At 40.9% G+C, this 26,093-nt stretch overlaps 2 protein-coding genes and 1 pseudogene across 2 annotated transcripts in view; 2 read left to right on the top strand and 1 right to left on the bottom strand.

Moving 5' to 3' along the window:
- LOC103126401 (cytochrome P450 2C21-like) overlaps nt 1-26,093 on the bottom strand; it is a 76,558-nt gene that overhangs the window by 49,860 nt on the left and 605 nt on the right. The gene's annotated exons all lie outside the window — the stretch shown is intronic.
- Nucleotides 9,254-9,986, top strand: LOC103126405 (cytochrome P450 2C5-like; annotated as a pseudogene).
- Nucleotides 11,029-15,611, top strand: LOC132541960 (cytochrome P450 2C15-like). Its single transcript, XM_060203705.1, has 2 exons — nt 11,029-11,168; nt 15,282-15,611. The coding sequence occupies exons 1-2, from the start codon at nt 11,034-11,036 to the stop codon at nt 15,450-15,452; spliced, it is 306 nt and encodes a 101-aa protein (XP_060059688.1). The 5' UTR covers nt 11,029-11,033; the 3' UTR covers nt 15,453-15,611.

The following is a 26,093-nucleotide window of genomic DNA, read 5'->3' as shown; positions in this document are numbered from 1 at the left end:
GGGAGTCGGGCTGTAGCGCAGCGGGTTAAGCGCAAAGCACAAGGACCGGCATAAGGATCCCGGTTCGAACCCCAGCTCCCCACCTGCAGGGGAGTCGCTTCACAGGCGGTGAAGCTGGTCTGCAGGTGTCTATCTTTCTCTCCTCCTCTCTGTCTTCCCCTCCTCTCTCCATTTCTCTCTGTCCTATCCAACAACGACAACAACAATAATAACTACAACAATAAAACAACAAGGGCAACAAAAGGGAATAAATAAATAAAATAAATATTTAAAAAATTTAAAAAAAGAAAAAGAAAAGAAGCCGCGACCCCCTTCCAGTCAGGGCAACCCCGCCTCCAGTCAGGGAGCCAGAGACCACAAATGCCTTGTCCTAGATGCCAGAAAGGATTTCATTAGAGGAGAGATTGTTGGTCAAGGTTCCATAGGAATGGCACACCCCTGCCAAATGTAAACAGGAATTTAAACTAGGTGTGGGGCTTCCCTTAGCCCCGCCCCCAAGAGGGAATGAAGTAGGTTGCACGCTTGGTGCCATGGCCTTCTTCCATAAACAGAAGCCCAGCTTGGGACCCAACCCATCACTACGCCCACCACGCCAAGTAACAATAGCAGAGGGTGAGTGGAAGGAGGAGAGCGCAGCATGTAGGAACTTCCAGCATAGGAATAACTGGTTCAGAAAACGGTTCAGATTCAGAGCCTGAGATTTTGTGGACCACCCCTGTTTTAGAAAGGGGTCACCCGACTATGATAGTAAGGATTGGTAATATTCCTTCTAAGTGTTTGATTAACACAGGAACAGATAAGACAATCTTAAGACAAGCAGAGGTTCCCCAGAGTTGGGAACTCCTCCCAGGACCACAATTACATGGTGTTGGAGGGTTGACTCAGGCATTCCTCGCATGAGATCCCCTGTGTGGGAAGATCCAGAAGGGACTACTGGACGCTTTTGGCCTTTAATAGCTGATATAAGCACCAATTTATTGGGAAGAGACTTGCTGGAATCTTTGGATGTAGTGATATCCTCAGACACCTCTGCAAGACACCACACTCACTCCTGTGAGACTGCTAGACCCAGCCAGCACCCCCAATACTAACTGCCGCTGTTCGTAAAAGAACTCCCCGCTTAGACTGGCTTTCTAATTTCTACTTTGCCTAGGTAGAAGCTAGAAATTTTAAAATAACTCATCCAAGAGCAGTTGTCTTTGGGACACATTCATCATTCTCAGAGTCCATGGAATACTCGGTCTTTGTGATTAAAAATCACTCAGGAAGATGGCACCTCCTCCAAGATCTTCGTGTGATTAATAAAACCATGCAAGTTTGGGGCTCCCCCGAAAGGGGTTTGCCTTTTGCTTCTGTGATTCCTACAGGAATTCCAATCATAGCTATTGATATACAGGATTGTTTTTTCTCTATTCCCTTACACCTACAGATTGTAAACGTTTTGCCTTCTCTGTTACTTCTAATAATAATGCCAGCCCTGCCGATAGATATAAATGGGTGGTACTGCCCCAGGGCATGGTCAATAGTCCCACTATTTGTCAAGAGGCTGTTAAATCTGCCCTTTTTCCATATATTCGTAAGGGCCTTAAGGTTTTTCATTATATGGATGACATGTTAATATGGAGAGAATTAGATACAGATCTCCCCACCCTACGTGATTTTCTAATCCCTGCCTTAAAGAGAAGTGGACTTAATGTAGCTCCTGAGAAGATACAGCTAATTCCTCCAATATCTTTCTTAGGCTCAGAGATTTCCCTAACACAGATTCATCCTTTAAAACCTTGTGTTACTTTTCCTTCTAAACTTCCTCTTGCTTCTTTATAAAGTTTTCTTGGAAATTTGAATTGGCTTAGGCAGTATCTTTATCTGCCTATGAGCTGCCTGCAACCACTGTTCGATCTGTTAAAAGGAAACAAACAGCCCTCCTCAAAGCATATGTTAACCCCCAAAGCCTCCTTGGCACTGGAAAAGGTTAACCAGGCTCTCAAGGACATGCACCTCGTTCGGTTCTCCCCCTCCTCTCCAGTAAATCTAACATTTAACTCTACCCCCATGGTAGTGGGGGCATTGTGGCAGAAGCATGGCATTCTTGAATGGCTTCATACGCCAGTAGGCAGAACTCCAAGACTCCTTACTGAGATTGATGCCTTAGCATTTATGGTTCGCCAAGGAAGAAACAGATCGGTTCAGGTCTTAGGAAGGGAACCGGATTCAATCATTCTTCCCTTTTCTCTCATAGATACAGAATGGCTCATATGCCAACATTCTCGTTTTCCATAAGTTTAATGGGTTTTCCCCTCTTCCTGGTGCCCTGTCTGAAGGGAATGCTGCAGCCGACTGCCTCACCTCCACCAGAATTCTCCTACCCTCTGTTTCTAATCCTGCTGACTTTCATTCTCTAACCCATGTTAATCTTAAAGGACTTCAAGCTCGATTTCCCGATATTCCTCTGGCACAGTTAAAACGTATTCTTGCTACATGTTCCTCCTGTGCAGGTCTAATCAAAACACCTGCTACTCAAACTCTAGGGATTAATCCTTGAGGTTTAAAAGCCAACACTCTTTGGCAAATTGATGTTACCCACATACCCAACTTTGGCAAACAAAAATACGTGTTCATCTCAATTGATACCTTCTCTAAGTTTCTGTGGACTACAGCTCAGATGGGAGAAAATTCAAAAAAGCTTATAAGCCATATGCTCTCCTGTTTTGCTGTAATGGGGGTACCTCTTCAACTTAAAGATTTTTGTCCCCTCTGGAACATTACTCATACTACAGGCATTCCATATAATCCACAGGGACAAGGCATTGTCAAGAGGGCCCATCAAACTCTTTTTTTTTCCCCCCAGGGTTATTGCTGGGCTCGGTGCCTGCACCATGAATCCACCGCTCCTGGAGGCCATTTTTCCCCCTTTTTGTTGCCCTAGTTGTTGCAGCCTCGTTGCGGTTATTATTGCCATTGTTGACATTGCTTTGTTGTTGGATAGGACAGAGAGAAATGGAGAGAGGAGGGGAAGACAGAGAGAGAGGGGAGAGAAAGATAGACACCTGCAGACCTGCTTCACCGCCCGTGAAGCGACTCCCCTGCAGGTGGGGAGCCGGGGGCTCGAACCGGGATCCTTATGCCGGTCCCTGCGCTTTGCGCCACGTGCGCTTAACCCACTGTGCCACCGCCTGACTCCCCATCAAACTCTTAAGGCTCAATTAAATAAAGAAAAAGGGGAAATGTACCCCCCAAATATCCAGCTGGTAAAAGCCTTAACTACATTAAATCTCTTTAATATTTACAAAAACTCGGACCAACCTCCTATTATTCTTCATTGGCAACCACCACCCACCCTCCCAGCTATTAAAGTCAAATGGAAAGACCGACTTGATAAAATTTGGAAAGGACCTGACCCCCTGTTGACTATGGGGAGGGGTTTCGCATGCATTTTTCCACAGAATTACTCCAAACCTGTTTGGGTTCCTGCCTGCCATGTCTGGCAATACCCACATGATGGTGCTGATATCCCTGAGGAACAAGAAACACTGTAAGAGGACTGGCTGCAAGAGAACTGGCTGCAGGATGTACTCCAGGATCCATATAATACAACATGGCAGAATCTAAAAAGTCTGATTCACAGAACTCTTCCTGCCCCCCGCCCCGAATATTCATCTTATGCTATGACTGGCCAGTTGTGTTTTGTGAGTTAGTGAGTTGAAAAAAAAATTGAGTGAGTTGAGTGACAAAAATTTTTGTACGACCCATTGTGCTCAGAGTACTCTGAAATTTAATTGACTTTATATAAAATAGCTGGATGCAGCCATGGTTTCTGGAGACGTCCAGAAACAGTCCAAGAATTGTTTTTTCCTCTTTTTGATTTCTTTTTTAAGTCTTGGTATAAATATGAAATGTTTAGTCTTAAACTGTGAGTAAAGATGGTTCAACTATGACAGTAGATCTAAATTCGCGTTTGAAATTATATGTCTTAGTTACAAAAGTTTTTCTCCTCCCATGTGTTATAAACTACATGTTTAATATGTGTGTTTCAAGTTCGGTAAACATTAACTTAACAGTTAAAGTGTAATTTTGAAGCTACATTCTTACCAGGAAAGGTAAAATTAATTTACTAAAGTAACTGGGTGTTTAAAGTAAAAGTCTAAAAATTCAATGTGAAAATTCATCATCTTCTAAGTTAAAATACAAATTCTCTATACAGGACATTTTTGGAGGGCCCTAAAATGTCTTGTAAACTATCTTGTGGAAATTAATCCACAACAAATCTGGCATCAATCTGACATTGTAAATGTTCAAAAAAAATTGTCACTAAAATGTGTTAACTCTTTAGTAACCTGAGTTTGCTTAAAATTCCAATGTAAAAATAGTTAAAAATCAATATATATATATGTTTTTTTTACTTAAATTTGGTTTGAAAATTTTGCTGTACAGAGACTGCTACATGAGGTCACATAAGATGACCTTTAAATGAAATTATAAAGATACCTAAACCAATTATAATCATCGAGTTATCAATTATAGTAAACCTCTAATTTGTTACAAAGTTTTTTCATAAGTAATTGACTACAGCTATGTACAGCCTTCGCATGAAGAAGCATCTGCTCATACGGAATCCTCAGAAATCCATCTTGGACCCCTGACCTCTGACATCACCCACAATTACAGCCATTCCCCCTGAAACCCATGATGTGACTTGACACGATCTGGAGAACCTGATTCATGGACTCCAAAGGACAAGACTTTCCGAGTGCCTTTCTCTCACCCGTTGCTGTCTGCTCTTCCTGCTTCTGCTTCACCTGTCATGTTTTGGTGGTTCCAGGTCACTCTCTACAGAGAAGAAAAGTTCCAGTGGCTGTCCTCCTCCATCAAGATAGATGTGTGGCATTTTTTCCTGGCCATTGACATTGGACTGACACTTCTATTGTACTTGCTGGTACACCTGTGGACACTCCCTTTATACTGCTGGACTTCCCATGGACTTCCCATGGACTTCCCATGGAAAGTCCATGGAACTTTCTGCCAGCTGACTTGGGACTTTGCAACACCAGATCATCCCTCTAGCCCCTCGGCTTATCAGGCCCCCACTCCTCCACCCATCAGGCAGCCCTCCTCTCCGCCTACAAGACCTCTTTTCAGTCTCACTCTGTCCCTTGCTACTCTTACTTACCCCTCCCTGTCTTGTGCTAGTTCTTTTTGAAGACACTTACATGCTATCATTCTGGTTTCTTCTCAACAGGTTTCTATTCATCACTACACTGATATTCCCCTGACAGAGACGAAGCCTTTTACAAACATTGACCCAGTTATAAATGGCCATTAAGTAAGAGGGAGATGTTGGGGAATTGTGAGGATGTGGTTGAGCCTGAGGGGTGTGTCAATCCTATTAGTCTCTCTCTCTACCGAGAGGTTGAGCAAGGAGGGACAGTAGAACCCCAAAAGGTATGCCTCTTATCAGTCTTCCGACCTCACAAAGTGCCCCACACTCCTGATACTATGGCCATTAGTTAAAAAGAAAGGCGGAGATGTTGGGTAGTATGCCAGCTCCCCCGGCTTAAAGATTTTGTCTCTATTCCTACTTAACTAAGCACCGGCATGCCTGCGGTCTATTTACATAAACTATTAACTAAGCACCACCCTCCCTCCAGGACATTGGTTTAATCCCCACTGGTTCACGGATGTCTTTTTGCTCTACCCCCTCTTGTAGTCTTTAAAATCTTTATTTATTAAAGAAAGAGACAGAGAGATAAGAGATAGAGGGGGAGAGAAAAAGAGAGTCCCTGCTTTTTCTTTTTGATAGAGGTAAAGGGAAATTGAGAGGGAAGAGGGAAATAGATTGGGAGAGGAAAAGAGAGACACCTGCACCGCCACTTTACCATTTGTGAAGCTTCCCTCTTGCAGGTGGGTATGCAGGCCCTCGTGCATGATAACATGTGCACTTTACTGGGTATGCCACTACCCAGCCCATGTTGTTTTCTTCCTTCCTTCCTTCCTTCATTTTTTCCTTCCTTTTGTTCTTTCTTTTCTATCTTTTTTTTTTGTCTCCAGGGTTATCGCTGGGGCTCGGTGCCTGCACCATTAATCCACTGCTCCTAGAGGCTATTTCCCCCCCCCTTTGTTCCCCTTGTTCTTTTATCGTTGCTGTGGTTATTATTTGTTATTGTTGTTATTTATGTCATTGTTTTTGGACAGGACAGAGAGAAATGGAGAGAGGAGAAGACAGAGTGGGGGAAAGAAAAACCTGAAGACCTGCTTCACTGCTTGTGCAGCCACCCTATTGCAGGTGGGAAGCCAGGGGGTTCAAACAGGGATCCTTGCACTTTGCACCATGTGTGCTTAATCCGATATGCTGTCACCCAATGCCCCTATGTTGTTTTCTTTAAAGTACAACATCAGAGATCCAAAAAATACATACTAACTCTACTTGCTTTTCTTTGGCACTTTTCTTAAAAATCTAGGTATTTTTATATATACAGTCAATTAAGGACATCTATTTAATGTAAAGATGGTTATTTTGTGGATAGTCGCCGGGGTAAATATTCAGAAATCCATGTTTGAAAATTTGTCTGGGTTTTGCCACCCTGCTCTTGATGCTGTTTCTCTTTTTTCCAACAAACATTACACCTTATATTGGAGTTACTCAATTTGTAGGTTACAAAAGCGAACTTTTCTGACCTTTGCTTCAATCAACTAGTGACATAATGATTAACCATATTATTATGTTTACAAAGCCACAGATGGGAGGGAGTTAAACTATCCTCCATATGAGTGCATTGAGTGCATTGCCTTGGGCATTCGATGCCATTAAGAGTCCTAGATTTATAAGCTGTTACCTGTGAGGTAAGGACACCCAGGAGCACTCCTGTCCTCCCAGGATCATACTTCCTCCAACTGAAAATACAAAATACCAATCTGTATTTTACATTTTGGGAGTTGGAAGAGAGGAGTTCATGATAAGAAAATACAGGTAAATCTACTTAGCTACTTATCCATATATGTTTAGTCATCAAAGTGTTTGTCACGTTAGTTACTTTATACAAAGAGCAGCAATGATAGTACATTATTTTAAAAAGTAGGACACCAAAGTATTAAAAAAAAAAAAAAAAGGTAGGTACCAAAGTAAAAACCCTGGGGTGAGAGTGAGGGTGAGGGTGGATAGTCAGCATCTGGGGGTAGCAGGGGAAGCCAGGGGTGGGGGGTGGGGAGAGGGGGCTGAGATGGGACACAGTCTTTTGATAATGGTGTTTATGTACACTCCTATTAATTTGTAGACATATAAATCTCTATTAAATTAATATGATAGGGGAAAATTGATTGTATGTCTCAAACTTTTTAAAGCACATACTGAGTGTTTTTTAATACATAAGCTGAGTCTTTGATATGTTGACTCTCTCAAAAGTCTAGACCAGGAAGAACAGAAGCAACCGGTGGCACAGCTATATTCAAATAATGTCAAAGGACATAAATTATGGTGATGCTGGGTATTATATAGCAAATCCTAACAAAGGTATTTTTCAGAGTTAACCCAGTTACCAAATAGTGTGATTGTAACAATGACTATCTGTTGTCTTGTTGAACCCTAAGATAGCAGGAAACTCACATTTCCACTATAGAGCCTATATTTCCCCCCATTCCTGGAACTTTAGGGTGGGGTGCACTTTCCTGCATGCTCTTCTGTATTCATATCAAATAATATTGCACCCTTTTATCACAACCTAATCAATGAAACCTCACTAATTAGTGATACCTCAGCATGCTTCACTTCCAGAGACTTCAGGTGTGGAATGACAACCCTTCATACTCATTACTCATGTGAGACCTTTCCTTTCTTAGTATTCTCTAATTCCATTCAAGGTGGTTTACTTCCTAACAAAGTTACAAAACCTAGATATAGACCAGGTACCATGAGATAGACCATATATGTTCACATGTATCCATAAACTAGGGCAAAATATATACCAAAAGCAAAAGTACACAGTAGTCTGCAGTGAGTACCCCCCAACACTTTATCTGCACTATTCCAGCCTTTAGGTCCATGATTATTCAACAATTTGTTTGGCTTTGTATGTTAACTCTCTTTTCAGCCACCAGATTCCAGATACCAGCATGATGCCGCCCAGACTTCCTTGGACAGATGACCCCACCAATATGTCCTGGAGCTCTGACTCCCCAGAGACCCACTCTACTAGGGAAAGAGAGAGGCAGACTGGAAATATGGATTGCCCAGTCAATGGCCATGCTCAGCAGGGAAGCAATTACAGAAGCCAGACCTTCAACCTTCTGCAACCCACAATGACCTTGGGTCCATACTCCCAGAGGGATAGAGAATGGGAAAGCTATCAGGGGAGGGGATGGGATATGAAGATCTGATGGTGGGAATTGTGTGGAGTTGTACCCCTCCTATCCTATGGTTTGGTTAATGTCTCTCCTTTAAAATAAATAAATAAATAATATTTTATTACTTAAATAGACAATATAAAATTGCTATGTTAATTTTATGAGTACATATATTTTACTATATATGTATATGTGTACATTTTATATATACATATGTATTTACAAACAGACACAGGAAGAATCAGAGCACTGCCTGGCATACCAGGTGCTCTAAATACCTAACCCAGGGCTTTAACACATGCAAATCAACCTCTGGTTAAGCACAGGTGGCACAAAGAGCAAGGACAGATGTAAGGATCCTGGTTTGAGGCTCCAGCTCCCCACCTGCAAGGGAATCATTTCACAGGCGGTGAAGCAGATCTGCAGGTGTCTATCTTTCTCTCCCCCTCTCTGTCTTCCCCTCCTCTCTCCATTTCTCTCTGTCCTTTCCAACAATGACATCAGTAACAACAATAATAACTACAACAATAAAACAATAAGGACAACAAAAGAGAATATTTTAAAGATATTAAAAATAATAAAACTTAAAATTTATATAGTTGTTGAATATTGATATACTGCTCAAAGATCAGAGTTTTATATAAATGATGATCAAATTTGGAGGTTTTGTAGACTAGACATGAAATACTGGATTATGAACTGGAAGTCTCCTATCTCAACCTCCTTTTTTGCAAGTGGGGTAAATAAACCTACTGTTTGGGTCACTGACCCGCCAGTTATGCCTAAATGATAGCTGTGTTGTCACCTTCATATTTATGCATTATTAAGAAATATTTAAGTTGTGTGTGACAGAATAAACACATAAATAACAGAACTATGCATGATATACTATCAAATACTATCATGATATAGAGTGACTTTTCTTGTTATTTTATGCATTTCCTTTCACAGCTGTCAAAAGTGTATGGCCCTGTGTTCACTGTGTATTTTGGCATGAAGCCCACAGTCGTTCTCCATGGATATGAAGCTGTCAAGGAAGCCCTGACTGATCTGGGGGAAGAGTTTGCTGGCAGAGGCAGCTCCCCGGTATTTGATAAACTTAGGAAAGGACATGGTAGGTGCAAGTGTACAGCCCTGGGAATGATGGTGGGAAGATGGAGAAGAGGCCTTTGATGCTCTAAAGCACAGCTGGGCTTTTCTGAATGGATGCCTAGTGTCAGATTCTTTTTCTTTCTTTTTTGATGGGACAGAGAGAAATTGCGAGAGGAGAGGGAGAAGAAGAGGGAAAGAGAAGGATAGACACTGTAGACCTGCTTCACCACTTGTGAAGTGACCCCCCCTTCAGGTGGGGAGCCTGGATTCTTACACTGGTCCTTGTTCTTTGAACTATTTGTGCTTAACCCTATGCGCCAGGGTCAAAGCACCAACCCCCCCCCCCATTCTTTTTTTCGTTTCCTAGAATATCAATCACAATTTTTATTCCCCCTGCTGGTAGGAATTACTTTCAGCAATGGGAAGATATGGAAAGAGACCCATCGATTCTCCCTCATGACCCTGTGGAACTTTGGGATGGGGAAGAGGAGCATTGAGGACCGAGTTCAAAAGGAAGCCGCTGTACCGTGGAGGAGTTCAGGAAAACCAATGGTGTGTGAATCAGATGTTCTGTGGCTCTTACATTAACAGACTTTTCTATATTTCCCTGAAGTTCTGGAAACATTGTTCTTGCATTGTTCTTGCAATCTTCCACTAAGGGCACTCTGTCAACCCTCATATTAGGGAGCCATAGAATTGATTTAAAGTGGATTTATGCTTTCTCTGTTTGATGCATAGAGCCAGTGGGTCTTCTTTGTTTCTGTGTCTATGTGTCCACTCATGTTTGTGTTTATAGTATTGACAATAAATCTTGTCTGATTCTCTCTAGAATTCAATATGATAACAAGTCAAAGATCATAAAATTTTGAGTCTTTTTTATTTTATTTTTTCTGAAAGAGTTAGAGACCAGTGGATTCCTATTACAAAACATTTCATCAGGGAAGACTTGTAGAGTAGATATGGCCAGAAAATCTTTATGAAGCAAGTAACATCTGCTTTTACTTAACCAGACTGTATTTATAAGCAGATATGACTAAGCATCATTTTAGGGTTAATAATGCCCACGGTTCTGGTCAATCAAACCTCAGTCATTTATAGTTTTAATCATATATAAATATATTAGTATATTTCTTATCAATTAGGACACTTACACAGTGCTACCACTATTCATAAAAAGTAATTGCATTGGTTATTCCTTATTGTCCAACACTGCATTTACAGATGTTCTTTTAAAAATCCTTATTTTTATTTTATTTTACTATTTGACAGAGACAGAGAGAAATTGAGAGAGGAGAGGGAGATAGACAGGGAAAGAGACAGAGAGACAAGTGCATCACTGCTTCACCACTCCTGAAGTTTTCCCCTTGAAGGTGGAAACCAGGGGTTTGAACCTGCTTACTTGTGCACTTAACCAGGTATGTCACTGCCAGGCCCTGACATATCTTCTGAATAAATATATTCTGGTTTATAATTCTAACAAAAACACAAACCAAGTAACACATATTTTCTTTAATGAGACTTCAACTATTATCTATATTTTTCCCCTGGCTTCTCTATTTAGAATTTAGTTCTGTTTTTATTTTGATAATAAAAACCGGAGTCCCAGCATGCAGGACAGGAGCCACATGCCCTACATGGACGCCTTGGTGCATGAGGTCCAGAGATACATTGACCTCCTGCCCATAAACCTGCCCCATGCCGTGACCCGTGACATTAAATTCAGGAACTATGTCATCCCTAAGGTAACCTTTGTTTCTCTTATACAGACCTCAGAGACTCTATTCAGATCTATCTATTTCACGGTATAGATTCAATGCTCTGTGACTGAGAGAGTATATATAAGAGAGAGAAAAAAAGGCATAATCTGCCTGGATTCTTGGTTGGATTTTTATTGTTTCCAATTTAGTTTATAAACTGCAAGTCTTCTAAATTCACTCTATTTCTTTAATATTGTTCACTATCCTTTAGCTGTTTATCCATTAGCTGTTTTCTCCTTCTGCTTTCCTTTCCTTTTTCCAAGACATTTATTTTATTGCATCAGAGAAGATCAGAAAGATAGAGGGAGAGGAAATAGAGTGTTGCTCTCAGATACCTAGGGCAGTGGATCAACCTGGCCTCCTGCATGCAAATTCTCTGCTCTGTTTCTGAGCTCCTAACCTGGTCTGTTTTCTATCAGCCAATTTGATTTTATGAAGAGTTCAGATTATAATTATATAAAATATATCCTGGACTTATTGGGTGATTTTTAAAATAAAAAAAAAAACTTATTCCCTTTTTGTTGCCCTTATTATTCTCGTAGCTATTATTGTTGTTGATGTTGCTGTAGTTGGATAGGACAGAGAGAAATGGAGAGAGGAGGGGAAGACAGAGAGGGTGAGAGAAAGAGAGACACCTGCAGGCCTGCTTTACTGCTTGTGAAGTGACTCCCCTGCAAGTTGGGAGCCAGGGGCTCAAACCGGGATCCTTATGCTGGTCCTTCTGCTTGTGCCAGATGTGCTTAGCCTGCTGTGCTTAGCCCACCCAATTTCTGGGGTGATTTTTTTGTTAACTACGGATTATTTAGCAGTTATGGTTTGGTAAGAGAGGTATTTAGTTATTTGTATGTCTCTTTGAATCTCATAGTGAAAAGCAGGGATATAAGGAAACTGTACTCACTGTTGTCTGTGTTATCTTCATTCTGGTATCTAATAGATGCTTTTTATCAACATGATTCCTTTTTTTTATAATTTATTTCTTTATTGGGGAATTAATGTTTTACATTCAACAGTAAATACAATAGTTTGTACATGCATAGCATTTCCCAGATTCCCAATTAACAATACAACCCCCACTATGTCATTCATCATCCTTCATGGACCCACCCACCGACCCCAGAGTCTTTTACTTTGGTGTAATACTCCAATTCCATTTCAGGTTCTACTTCTGTTTTCTTCTCTGATCTTGTTTTTTCAACTTCTGCCTCAGAGTGAGATCATCCCATATTCATCCTTCTGTTTCTGACTTATTTCACTCAACATGATTTTTTCAAGGTCCATCCAAGATCAGCTGAAAATGGTGAAGTCACCATTTTTTACAGCTGAGTAGTATTCCATTGTGTATATATACCACAACTTGCTCAGCCACTCATCTGTTGTTGGACACCTGGGTTGTATTAACATGATTCTTATTTAATATTTAGTAATAAAGATCTATGGTGTCTCTATTGAATACTTTACTTATAACATGATGTCTACTTATTCAGATTTCTTATTTATTCATGCAATATTATTAATCAACCCAACTTTCTTCAATTGATGATCTCAGATGAGTATTAACAAAATGAAGAGTTTTCTTATTTTTTATCAATTGTGTTTATTTTCTCTTTTATATAATTTTTTTATGAAAAAGAAACACTGGGGCAGAGGGTAGATAGCATAATGGTTATGCAAACAGACTCTCATACCTGAGGCTCCAAAGTCCCAAGTTCAATCCCCCGCACCACTATAAGCCAGAGGTGAACAGTGGTGCTCTGGTAAAAAAACAAAATGTTTAAAAAAAAAAAAGAAAGAAACACTGGAGACTTAGGTGGTAGTGCAGTGGGTTAAGCGCAGGTGGCACAAGTACTGACTTAAGGATCCTGGTTTGAGCCCCTGGCTTCCCATCTGCAGGGAAATCGCTTTACAAGTGGTGAAGCAGGTCTGTAGCTGTCTATCTTTCTCTCACCCTCTTGTCTTCCCCTCCTATCTCCATTTCTTTCTGTCCTATCCAACAACAACGACATCAATAACAACAACTACAACTATAAAATAACAAGGGCAACAAAAAGAGAACAAATAAATAAATATTAAAATATTAAAAAAAAAAAAAAAGCACTGACAAAAACCATAGGATAAGAAGGGTAAAACTCCACACAATTCCCACCACAAGAACTTCACATCCTATCCCCTCCCCTGATTACTTTCCTGTTCTTTATCCCTCTGGGAGCATGGACCCAGGGTAATTATGAGGTGCAGAAGGTGGAAGGTCTGACTTCTGTGACTGCTTCCCTGATGAACATGGACATTGAAAGGTTGATAAATACTCCCATCCTGCCTCTCTCTTTCCCTGGTGGGGCAGAGGTCTGGGGAAGCAGGGTTTCAGGACACATTGGTAGGGTCGTCGGCCCAGGGAAGTCCAGTTGGCATCACGGTAGCATCTGGAACCTAGTGGCTGAAAGAAAAGTTAACATGTAAAGCCAAATGAATTGTTGACTAATTATGAACCTAAAGGCTAGAATAGTGAAGATGAAGAGTTGGGGGTCTCTTTTATAGATAGTTAGTAGGCCTATTTTAGTTATATTCCAAAGGGCCCATGACTATATTAGTGGGGTTTTTTTTTTTCTTTCTTTCTTTCTTTTTCTTTTTCTGAGCCTGACATCTGATATGCAGGTGGACCTAAGTTATTGTCTGGGGAGATGATGTCATGGCTGGAAAAAGGACCAGAAAGCTGGATCAGGGAAGAGAGTAGCTCCCAAGTATGGGAAAGATGTATAAATGTTGTTGACTGTAAACATGGATTTGATGTGATCTGGGGCCCATATTCAGCTTAGGAGCCTATGTGACCTCTGCATCCTTGCAGATCTGAGCTCACATTCTGTGGTCATGAGTAGGAATGTTCCAAGCTGCCCCATTTTCAGAACCCATCTTCCTCAGGTGGAACGTAGAGTATGTTGTCCAGCATCCCTTCAGAAGATGAAACATTCTCTACCATTGTTGATTCATGTTGAGGGCAAGGTCCTATGGGGGCCCACAGAAGGCCCCTGTATTTGTGTGTTTCTGAAGGTTTAATAATCATGAAAATATCTCATATTATAATTCAGATAGAAAATCTGTGTGGTGGGCAGGGTAGGTATCATAATGGTTATGCAAAGAGACTGCCTTCCCTTTGCCTTCATAGTCCCAGGTTCATTCCATGCACCACACACACCAGAGCTGAGTAGTGCACTGGTGAAAAAAAGAAAAAAGAAAAAGAAAATCTGCATGGCAATAATAAATACTAATACTGTTTACTGAACCCATATGATCATGAAAAAGAATACTTTAATTTTATTACATGCCTTTTTACAAACATCCTAAAATAATTGCATATAGTCTAAGCTCAAAGACACGTTTTCTATTTTAAACTAAAACATATATAACAGTATGAGTGAAAGTTCAAGCAATTAAAGCAGCAGGTGGAGACAAACAGCAGTGTCCAAAAACACTGATAAGCAAACAGACTCAGGGCATCCTAGGACACATGTATTCAGCACTGCAAGTGCTGTTAGCATGTACTTTAGCGCTCTCACGTCCATTGGCCTTGAAGTTAACCTCAATTATTTCTTCTTCAGTCTGCCTCAACATACCACTTTTCTTCCTTCAACCTGGGATTTTTTACATCTAGAAATTTTTTTTTAAAAATGGACTGAACATTTAGCAATATTTCATCTATTTCTTTTTTATTTTTTTTTTTTTGCCTCCAGGGTTATTGCTGGGGCTCAGTGCCTGCACCATGAATTCATTGCACTGGAGGCCATTTTTCCCCCTTTGTTGCCCTTGTTGTAGCCTTGTTGTGGTTATTATTGTTATTGTTGATGTTGTTCATTGTTGGATAGGACAGAGAGAAATGGAGAGAGAAGGGAAGACAGAGAAGGGGAGAGAAAGATAGACACCTGTAGAACTGCTTCACCACCTGTGAAGCCACTCCCCTGCAAGTGGGGAGCCAGGGCTCAAACCATGACCCTTATGCTGGTCCTTGCGCTTTGCACCACCTGTGCTTAACCTGCTGCGGTACTGCCCGACCCCCCTATTTCTTCCACTTCTACGGCTTCATAATCAGTTGGCCTGTACTCATTCCAGGGCATGACTGTAATTACCTCACTGACATCTGTGTTGCATGATGACAAAAAATTCCCTAAGCCAAAGGTGTTCGATCCAGGAAGTGGCAACTTTAAGAAGAGTGACCACTTCATGGCTTTATCAACAGGTAACATTCCCTTTAGTCCCTCAGACAACAAGATTCCTCTTTAGGAGTATTGGACACTCACATAGCAACCACTCCTGGGCAGACAGAATGGCTCTTTGTCTATTATAATGAGCTCCACCCCAGTGCCTATAGATTTTCCTTCCTTATGACACCTCTGCATTGTTGGGTGAGACTGCTGGTTCGTTGTAGAGATGATACAAACAATATATCAAAACTCAGAAAATAAATTTTAATGGTGGTGTAGAAATAAAAGAGCATGTTAGTTAAAATTAGTCATGTGAGACAAAACTTGGATTTTTTTTAAAAAATTTGTATTATTTTATTTATTGGATAGAAACAGCCAGAAATTGAGAGGGAGAGAAGTCATAGAGAGGGAGAGAATCAGACAGACACCTATAGCCCTGCTTCACCACTTGCAAAGCTTTCCCCCTGCATGTGGGAACCAAGGGCTCAAATCTGGGTCCTTGAGGACTATAACATGTGCACTCAACCTGGTGTGCCACCACCCGGCCCCTAAAACTTGGATTTTCTTTATGTGCTGGAGATTAATGAAGAGGCAGTAGACATAGGGTATAGAATAAATATGTAAAGCATGAATTAAAAAATTACCATATATTATACTCATAAAAGAAAGTGCAACTACATACTTTTCTTTTTGAAAAAACTTTTCATTTTCGCATGGGGGTAGATAGCATAATATATGCAAAGAGACTCTCATGCCTGAGGCTCCAAAGTCTCAGTTTCAGTCCCCTGCTCCACCATAAGCCAGACCTGAGGAGTGAGTGCTCTAGTTCAAAAACAATTTTTTGCTACTAAGAACTATAGGCCACCAAGCTAGAGAATCTAGAAGAAATGGAAGAATTCCTAGAAACATATGCCCTTCCAAAATTGAACCAAGAAGAACTACAAAACCTAATGCACCAATCACGGACAAAGAAATCAGAACAATTGGATCAACTAGGAATACCAAAGGAGACCACCCGGGACTGAAACAAGACAGGACTAGAATGACCACAGGAAATCACCGGTGAGTACAAACACGTGTGGCTAGTGACAGAGAGGAGAGAGGAGCCAAAGGAGGGATTAAGTGACTGCTAACAGTTCAGTAGTTTATCAGTTGAGACACCACCTCCAGTCTGCTCCATCAACAAGCGGACAGCTGAAGGGAGGAGAGGACTCCCCAGAAACTCACCAAGTGCAACTCTGAGTCTCCACTGCTACTACCCTCAGAATCTGGAGCAGCAACAGGGGACACCAGGGGACAGAGATCTAACCAGGAAACTCAGAAGACCTATATCTCGTTAGCATAGCTGATGGGCTATGAAAGTCTCTTTGCATAACCACTGGATTATCTCTGCCACACCCTGATTTATCTCTTGGTCAGGAGTCAGTGATTAAGCTAAGAAGCCTATTGATAGTTTAAAAGCCCTCAGGCTCCCATAGCCTACAGGGAAGGGAAAAAAAAAGAGGATTTTAAACCACTGAGCTCCAACTCAGGGATTGAAACAACTGTTAACTTCCACCACTGTGAACCCTTTAATTAACTTTCTTAGACACAAGTCATTCCAGGCAATTGTGATCAATAATTTAAAAAGTACAGATAAAGGGAACTCATAACATAATATATAAAATGGTTAAAACAACAAGAAAAAATATTGGAGAATCAAACGAGGACAAAAGTCCGCTAAAAGTCCTCCAGAGGATGAAGCACAAAATAACAAGTTCAACATCCAAACATTAGCTAAGGAAATAATAACAGGAGTGAGTAAAGAATTTGAAAAATTGTAATCAGAAATGCAGGAACAACAAATGAGAATATGGAAGAAAATTCTAATTATCTCATGGTTATTAGAGAGCTGAAAGCTGAAATCGCTGAGCTAACAATGCAACTAGTTGAAAAAGCTAAAACAGTATCAGAGCAAGGCAACAAAATAGATGAACTCCAGAAAACAGTAGAGGGCAGAGAGAATAGAATCTATGAGGCTGAAGACAGAATAAGCAAGATTGAGGATGAATTAGAGACAACTAAAAAAGAAGTAAGAGATCTCAAAAAGAGATTAAGAGATGCTGAAAACAACAACAGAGTTCTATGGGAGGACTTCAAAAGAAACAATATACGCATTATTGGCATACCAGAGGAAGAAAGAGAAAGAGAGGAAGAAAGCATTCTCCAGGCCATAATTGCTGAAAACTTCTCTAGTCTAGACAACACCAAAGACATCAAGATTCAAGAAGCCCAGAGGGTCCCAAACAGAATTAACCCAGACCTAAAGACACCAAGACATGTCATACTTAGAATGGAAAGGAATAAGGATAAAGAAAGGATCCTGAAGGCTGCAAGAGAAAAACAAAGAGTCACCTACAAAGGAAAACCCATAAGATCAGCAGCAGACTTCTCCATACAAACACGACAGGCCAGAAGAGAATGGCAAGATATCTATCGAGTGCTCAATGAGAAAGGCTTTCAACCAAGAATACTATATCCTGCTAGACTGTCATTCAGACTAGAGGGAGGCATCAAAACCTTCTCAGGGGAGTTGGGCGGTAGCGCAGCGGGTTAAATGCTGGTGGCGCAAAGCACAAGGACCTTCATAAGGATCCCGGTTCAAGCCCCCGGCTCCCCACCAGTGGGGGAGTCGCTTCACAGGCGATGAAGCAGGTCTGCAGGTGTCCTTCTCTCCCTCTCCTCTCTCAATTTCTCTTTGTCCTATCCATCAATAACAATAATTACAACAATAATAAAAAAACAACAAAGGCAACAAAAGGGATAATAAATATTTTTTAAAAAATGGAAAAAAAAAAAAACTTCTCAGACAAGCTACAGTTGAAGGAATCAACCATCACCAAGACTGCCCTGAAAGAAGTTCTGAAAGGTCTCCTATAAAAAACCAGACCACCACAAATAGGACATATATCAAAACACTCTAAAACTCTACAGGAATGGCATTAAAATATCTTCAATCTTTGATATCAATAAATGTCAATGGCCTGAATTCACCTATTAAAAGACACAGAGTAGGAAGATGGATCAGAAAACACAACCCAACAATATGTTGTCTACAGGAAACTCACCTAACTCAACAAGACAAACACAGACTTAAAGTGAAAGGATGGAAAACTATCATACAAGCCAATGGCCCACAAAAAAGGGCAGGAACAGCTAGCTATTCTCATATCTGACATGATAGACTTTAAAATAGATAAGATTTAAAAAGATAGGAATGGACACTACTTAATGCTCAGAGGATCAGTCAATCAAGAGGACTTAACAATTATTAACATCTAGGCACCCAATGAGAAGCCATCTAAATACATCAAACTTCTACCGAAAGAGCTACAGCAATATATTAACAGTAACACAATCATAGTAGGGGACTTCAACACCCCACTCTCTCAACTTGACAGATCATCCAGGAAGAAAATCAGTAAAGACATAAGGGAGCTAAATGAAGAGATAGATAAACTAGAACTATTGGACATTTTCAGAGTCATTCATCCCAAGAAACTGGAATACACATTTTACTCAAATCCACATGGGTCATTCTCAAGGATAGACCACATGTTAGGCCACAAAGACAGCATCAGCCAATTCAAGAGCATTGAAATCATCCCAATCATCTTCTCAGACCACAGTGGAATTAAACTAACACTTAACAATCAACAAAAGATTAGCAACAGTCTCAAAATGTGGAAGCTCAACAGTACACTTCTTAACAACTTCTGGGTCAAAGAGAAAATCAAGGAAGAAATCAAAATGTTTCGAGAGTTCAATGAAAATGAAGACACAAGCTATCAAAATATGTGGGACACAGCTAAAGCAGCCCTAAGAGTGAATTTCATAGCTATACAAGCACACATTAGGAAACAAGAAAAAGCACAAATAAACAGCCTGACTGAACATCTTAAAGACCTAGAAGAAGAACAACAAAGGAACCCTTAAGCAACCAGAAGGACAGAAATCACTAAAGTTAGGGCAGAAATAAATAACATTGAGAATAGGAAAACCATACAAAAGATCAATGAAAGTAAATGTTGGTTCTTCGAAAGACTAAACAAAATTGACAAAACTTTAGCCAGACTCACAAAACAAAAAAGAGAGAAGACCCAAATAAATTGGAGAGTAAATGAAAGAGGAGATATCACAACAGACACCGCAGAAATTCAACATATCATGCAAGGCTTCTATGAACAACTAACTATATGCCACCAAGCTAGAGAACCTGGAGGAAATGGACGATTTCCTAGATACCTACCAACTTCCAAAACTAAGTAAAGAGGAAGTGGATACCCTGAACAGGCCCATCACAGCTAATAAAATTGAAACAGTTATCAAAAATCTTCCCAAAAATAAAAGTCCAGGACCAGATGGTTTTACAAATGAATTCTATAAAACCTTCAAAGACGAACTAAAACCTCTACTTTTAAAAGTCTTCTAGAAGATTGAAGACACTGGAATACTCCCTGCCAGCTTCTATGAAGCCAACATCACCCTGATACCAAAAGCAGACAGGGACACAACCAAAAAAGAAAACTACAGACCAATATCTCTGATGAACATAGATGCGAAAATATTGAACAAAATTCTAGCCAACTGGATACAGCAGTATATCAAAAAGATTGTTCATCATGACCAAGTGGGGTTTATCCCAGGCATGCAAGGTTGGTTTAATATACATACGTAAACCAATCAATGTGATCCACCACATCAACAAAAGCAAGACCAAAAACCACATGGTCATATCAACAGATGCAGAGAAAGCCTTTGACAAAATAAAACATCCCTTTATGATCAAAACACTATAAAAAAATGGGAATAGATGGAAAATTCCTCAAGATAGTGGAGTCTATATATAGCAAACCTACAAACAGCATCATACTCAATGGTGAAAAACTGGAAGCATTTCCCCTCAGATCAGGTACTAGACAGGGCTGCCCACTATCACCATTACTATTCAACATAGTGTTGGAAGTTCTTGCCATAGCAATCAGGCAGGAGCAAGGAATTAAAGGCATACAGATTGGAAGAGAAGTCAAACTCTCCTTAGAGAGTTTGTCTCTCAGATGACATGATAGTATACATGGAAAAACCTAAGGAATCCAGCAAGAAGCTTTTGGAAATCATCAGGCAATACAGTAAGGTGTCAGGCTATAAAATTAACATTCAAAAGTCAGTGGCATTCCTCTATGCAAACACTAAGTGAGAATAAATTGAAATCCAGAAATCAATTCCTTTTACTATAGCAACAAAAACAATAAAATATCTAGGAGTAAACCTAACCAAAGAAGTGAAAGACTTGTATACTGAAAATTATGACTCGCTACTCAAAGAAATTGGAAAAGACACAAAGAAGTGGAAAGATATTTCATGTTCATGGGTTAGAAGAATTAACATCACCAAAATGAATATATTACCCAGAGCCATCTACAAATTTAATGCTATCCCCATCAAGATCCCAAGCACATTTTTTAGGAGAATAGAAAAAATGCTACAAATGTTTATCTGGAACCAGAAAAGACCTAGAATTGCCAAAACAATCTTGAGAAAAAAGAACAGAACTGGAGGCATCACACTCCCAGATCTCAAACTGTATTATAGGGCCATTGTCATCAAAACTGCTTGGTACTGGAACATGAACAGACACACTGACCAGTGGAATAGAATTGAGAGCCCAGAAATGAGGCCCCACACGTATGAACATCTAATCTTTGACAAAGGGCCCCAGACTATTACATGGGGATAGCAGAGTCTCTTCAACAAATGGTGTTGGAAACAATGGGTTGAAACATGCAGAAGAATGAAACTAAACCACTGTATTTCACCAAATACAAAAGTAAATTTCAAGTGGATCAAGGACTTGGATGTTAGACCACAAACTATCAAATATACTTAGAGGAAAATATTGGCAGAACTCTTTTCCACATACATTTTAAAGACATTTTCAATGAAACGAATCCAATTACAAAGAAGACTAAGGCAAGTATAAACCTATGGGACTAAATCAAATTAAAAAGCTTCTTCACAGCAAAAGAAACCACTACCCAAACCAAGAGACCCCTCACAGAATGGGAGAAGATCTTTACATGCCATACATCAGATAAGAGTTTAATAACCAACATATATAAAGAGCTTGCCAGACTCAACAACAAGACAACAAATAACCCCATCCAAAAGTGGGGGGAGGACTTGGACAGAATATTCACCACAGAAGAGATCCAAAAGGCCAAGAAACACATGAAAAAATGCTCCAAGTCTCTGATTGTCAGAGAAATGCAAATCAAGACAACAATGACATACCACTTCACTCCTGTGAGAATGTCATACATCAGAAAAGGTAACAGCAGCAAATGCTGGAGAGAGTGTGGGGTCAAAGGAACCCTCCTACACTGCTGGTGGGAATGTAAATTGGTCCAACCTCTGTGGAGAACAGTCTGGAGAACTCTCAGAAGGCTAGAAATGGACCTACCCTATGACCCTGCAATTCCTCTCCTGGGGATATAACCTAAGGAACCCAACACATCCATCCAAAAAGATCTGTGTACACATATGTTCTTGGCAGCACAATCTGTAATAGCCAAAACCTGGAAGCAACCCAGGTGTCCAACAACAGATGAGTAGCTGAGCAAGTTGTGGTCTATATACACAGTAGAATATTACTCAGCTGTAAAAAATGGTGACTTCACCGTTTTCAGCCGATCTTTGTTGGCCCTTGAAAAAATCATGTTGAGTGAAATAAGTCAGAAACAGAAGGATGAATATGGGATGATCTCACTCTGAGGCAGAAGTTGAAAAACAAGATCAGAAAAGAAAACACAAGTAGAACCAGAAATGGAATTGGCGTATTGCATCCAAGTAAAAGAGTCTGGGGTGGGTGGGTGGGGAGACTACAGGTCCATGAAGGATGGTAAATGACCTAGTGGGGGTTGTATTGTTAAATGGGAAACTGGGGAATGTTATGCATGTACAAACTATTGTATTTACTGTTGAATGTAAAACATTCATTCTCCAATAAAGAAATAAATTAAAAATCTCTAGTTGCTGAGCCACACCTCCCCACTGCTTACTTTATTTTTAGTGGATCTATATCTAGATTGTATATACCTAAGTCAAAATATGCTGCTTTTTTAGTTATCCAGATGACTGCCAATAGAACAAATGACAGAAGTATAGACTGTAACATTTGAATATCACTGTATATTAGGTGGCAGTGTTTTCTGAGCTTTCTTTAAGGTGACATTGACTGGGCTCTCCACTGGGTGACCCAGGTCTCAAGTGCCTCTGGCTCCTCCTCCCTCAGCCAGAAAACTGGAGAGTCCTCTGGGTCCTCAGGATAATGATAATCTTTCCTTTGGCCCCTTGGATGCTCCTGAATCCTCCTGCAGTCTCGCTCCTATCAGAAAAGTGCTAAGCACCATTTCTAGCCCTGTGCTCAGCTCTCAGGTGTCAGCTATTCGCTGGTCTATTCAGCGAGCAGGTGTCAAGTCCCCTTCCTGCAGGGCCAGGGACACAGGTGAGCTTCATTCTGGGCCACACTTTCTTTTTTTTTCTTATTTTTTTTTTACTGCATCTCATTTTCTTGCTGATAGGTCTTGTCATTATGCCAAATATTTTCAGTTTGTTATAGTCTCAGTGGTTCATTTTTCCATTTATTTTTTTATCATTGATGTTGAGCTCAGGTCTCTGAAGACATTTCCAAATCAGATATTATGTACTGTACTGAGGATGACTTCTATAGATTTTTTGATTACTGGTCTGACAGCCAAGTGCTTATGTATTTTGAGTTGTCCCATGGTGTCATGTGATGGTGTTGATTTTTTTTTCATCATTATTATTATTTTTTAAATTTATTTCTTCATTGGGGAATTAATGTTTTACATTCAACAGTAAATACAATAGTTTCTACATGCATAACATGTCTCAGTTTTCCACAAAAAAATACAACCCCACTAGGTCCTCTGTCATCCTTTTCGGACCTGTACTCTCCCCCGCACCCACCCCAGAGTCTTTTACTTGGGTGCAATACGCCAATTCCATTTCAGGTTCTGCTTGTGTTTTCTCTTCTGATCTTGTTTTTCAACTTCTGCCTGAGAGTGAGATCATTCCATATTCATCCTTCTGTTTCTGATTTATTTCACTTAACAGGAGTTTTTAAAGGTCCATCCAAGATCAGCTGAAAATGGTGAAGTCCCCATTTTTACTAGCTGAGTAGTATTCCATTGTGTATATAGACCACAACTTGCTCAGCCACTCATCTGTTGTCAAGACACCTGGATTGCCTCCAGGTTTTTGGCTATTACAAATTGTGCTACCAAGAACATATGTGTACACAGATCTTTTTGGATGGGTGTGTTGGTTGGGTCCCAGGAGAGGAACTGCAGGATCATAGGGTAGGTCCATTTCTAGCTAGTTTACAAATTTAACTGTCTAATTAATACATGTATTTTAAATGTTTGCAGGAGTCTCTCCCAGGTACATTTTTCTGCATGTCCACCAGATGGCAGCATAACACCACAACTGGCTTTTCTGGCAGCTTCCTGCCAACCTAGGCAGCTCCTGTTTCAGGTTGACTTGCTCATTCTTCTGGGCTTCAGTCAACTGGCTTCAGCAGTTTGGGAAGCTGCCTTCCTGGGAGCTTCTAGAGAGTGCCGGGAGAAACAGCTCAAGAGGCAGAACACAAGGTGGGGAAGCCTGAGGCTCTGGCTGCCATACCAGGTGTTGCAGGACTGTTCTCCCTCCCACTCCCCCTCGCCTACTGCCTGTATCATTTGCTCTTGGTCTCCTTGGTATAAATTCAAAATCCTATTTGACAAAAAGAGGTAAAGATTAGAGGCAATTGGCAGCAACCTGCACAGGAGGTACTGCAGCTAACACTGGAAGAACATGTTTGCAAATTGAGAGTCCTTTCCTGAGAAAGCAATCCCACAGTGCCTAAAAAGTTCAGGACAAGTAAAAGGCCCATGGATTGGGGCGGGTACACTTCTGCCAGAAGCAGCCCCTTCTGGGATTCCTGCTCTACAAGCAGGTGGGCAATCCTGGCCTGTAGCCTCACTGGATTCCTCTGGGCTGTCCTGGAAGTGGTGCAGAGGGGAGGACTTCGGATCTCAAGTTTCAGGCCCTGAGTTCATGCCCAGCTCATCTGAACATGCTCCTTTGCTGCTCTGGTTCTCTCTCCTCCCCCAGCTCAAAAACAAATACATTGAATCTTTAAAATAGTACTTTGTAATTAGGTAGCAATTAAAAAACAGACAGGGAAAAAAGAAAAGTTGACCAGAGTGATTGCTCAGTGCTGGAACATTGTCCTAATTTTCCTTATGATATGTGTACTAATTACACGGATCATATGGTTATCCACCTCTGGAATGGTGTTGGTATTGCATGAGGATGAAGACCACCTCAGCAAGCTGAGGAGACAGCATAGTGGTTCTGCAAAAGAATCTCCTGCCTGAGGCTCCAAAGCCCCAGTTTCAATCGGTGGCACTACCATCAGTCAGAGCAGAGCAGGGCTCTGGGTATAATAATAACAATAATAATAATGAGTAGGAGTCTCACCTAAGGAGACATCACGGTGGTTCTGCAAAAGATTCTGCCTGAGGCTCTTACAAGCCCAGGTTCAATCCCCAGCACCATCATCAGCCAGAGCTGAGCAGTGCTCTGTGAAGGAAGGAAGGAAGGAAGGAAGGAAGGAAGGAAGGAAGGAAGGGAGGGAAGGAAAGGGAAGGAAAGGGAAGGAAAGGGAAGGAAAGGGAAGGAAAGGGAAGGAAAGGGAAGGAAAGGGAGGCAGGGGCAGAGGGAAGGAGAAATGTTGAATGGAAGGAAGGATACTTCACTCTAAGGCCTTAGGTAGGTGTTGAACTTGGGACACTGGGCTTTCCAACCTCCCAATATCTTTTCCAGTGTCTCCCATTTCATCCCATCCAAATGCAGGGATGAGACTTAAGACTTCAATAAATAACACCTTACTGTTCAATCTTGGGTTTGACTGTGAGTAGCCTTGGAATCAGCCCTTGGGGGAGCTGAGCTTCAGAGCTCAGCAAAGAAAGTTTCTGTGCCCAGCAGAAACATTATTATTGTTGCTGTTGTTGTTACCCTACTTAACTCTGGCTGACGGTGGTGCTGGGGTCTGGGAGTGGAGCCTTGGAGCCTCAGGCGGGAAAGCCTTTTTATATGATCTTTATGCTGTTTTCCCAGCCCACAGCCTGCGATTTTGGACAAGCAACAGAAGGATGAACAGAGCACAGCAATACTCTGAAAGTTTCCATAAGCCTGAAATAAACTGTATTTTGCCTTGGGGGGGGGGGGTGCTGGTGGTGGCGCACCTGGTTGAGCGCATGTATTACAAATGTGCAAGTATCCGGGTTCGAGCCCCCGGCCCTCACTTACAGGGGGAAAGCTTTACGAGTGGTGAAGCAGGGCGGCAGGTGTCTCTGTCTCTCTCTATCACCCCCCTCCCTCTTGATTCCTGGCTGTCTCTATCCAATAAATAAAAGATCATAATAAATACAATTTTTTAATTTTATTTATTTATTTTCCCTTTTGTTGCCCTTGTTGTCTTTTAATTGTTGTTGTAATTATTGTTGTTGTTATTGATGTTGTCGTTGGATAGGACAGAGAGAAATGGAGAGAGGAGGGGAAGGCAGAGAGAGGGAGAGAAAGGCAGACACCTGCAGACCTGCTTCACCGCCTGTGA

The sequence above is a fragment of the Erinaceus europaeus genome, chromosome 1, assembly GCF_950295315.1.
Source record: "Erinaceus europaeus chromosome 1, mEriEur2.1, whole genome shotgun sequence".
NCBI classification, from domain to species: Eukaryota; Metazoa; Chordata; class Mammalia; order Eulipotyphla; family Erinaceidae; genus Erinaceus; species Erinaceus europaeus.
The sequence above is the reverse complement of the archived record's forward strand: the minus strand, read 5'-3'. Positions and strand labels throughout refer to the sequence as shown.

What these genes read in the sequence shown, in the direction of transcription:
- LOC132541960 (XM_060203705.1), top strand. Translation starts at nt 11,034, where the DNA reads ATGCAGGACAGGAGCCACATGCCCTACATGGACGCCTTGGTGCATGAG. An exon ending in GGAACTATGTCATCCCTAAG is followed by an intron (nt 11,169 to 15,281) that starts GTAACCTTTGTT and finishes TACTCATTCCAG; the next exon opens with GGCATGACTGTAATTACCTC.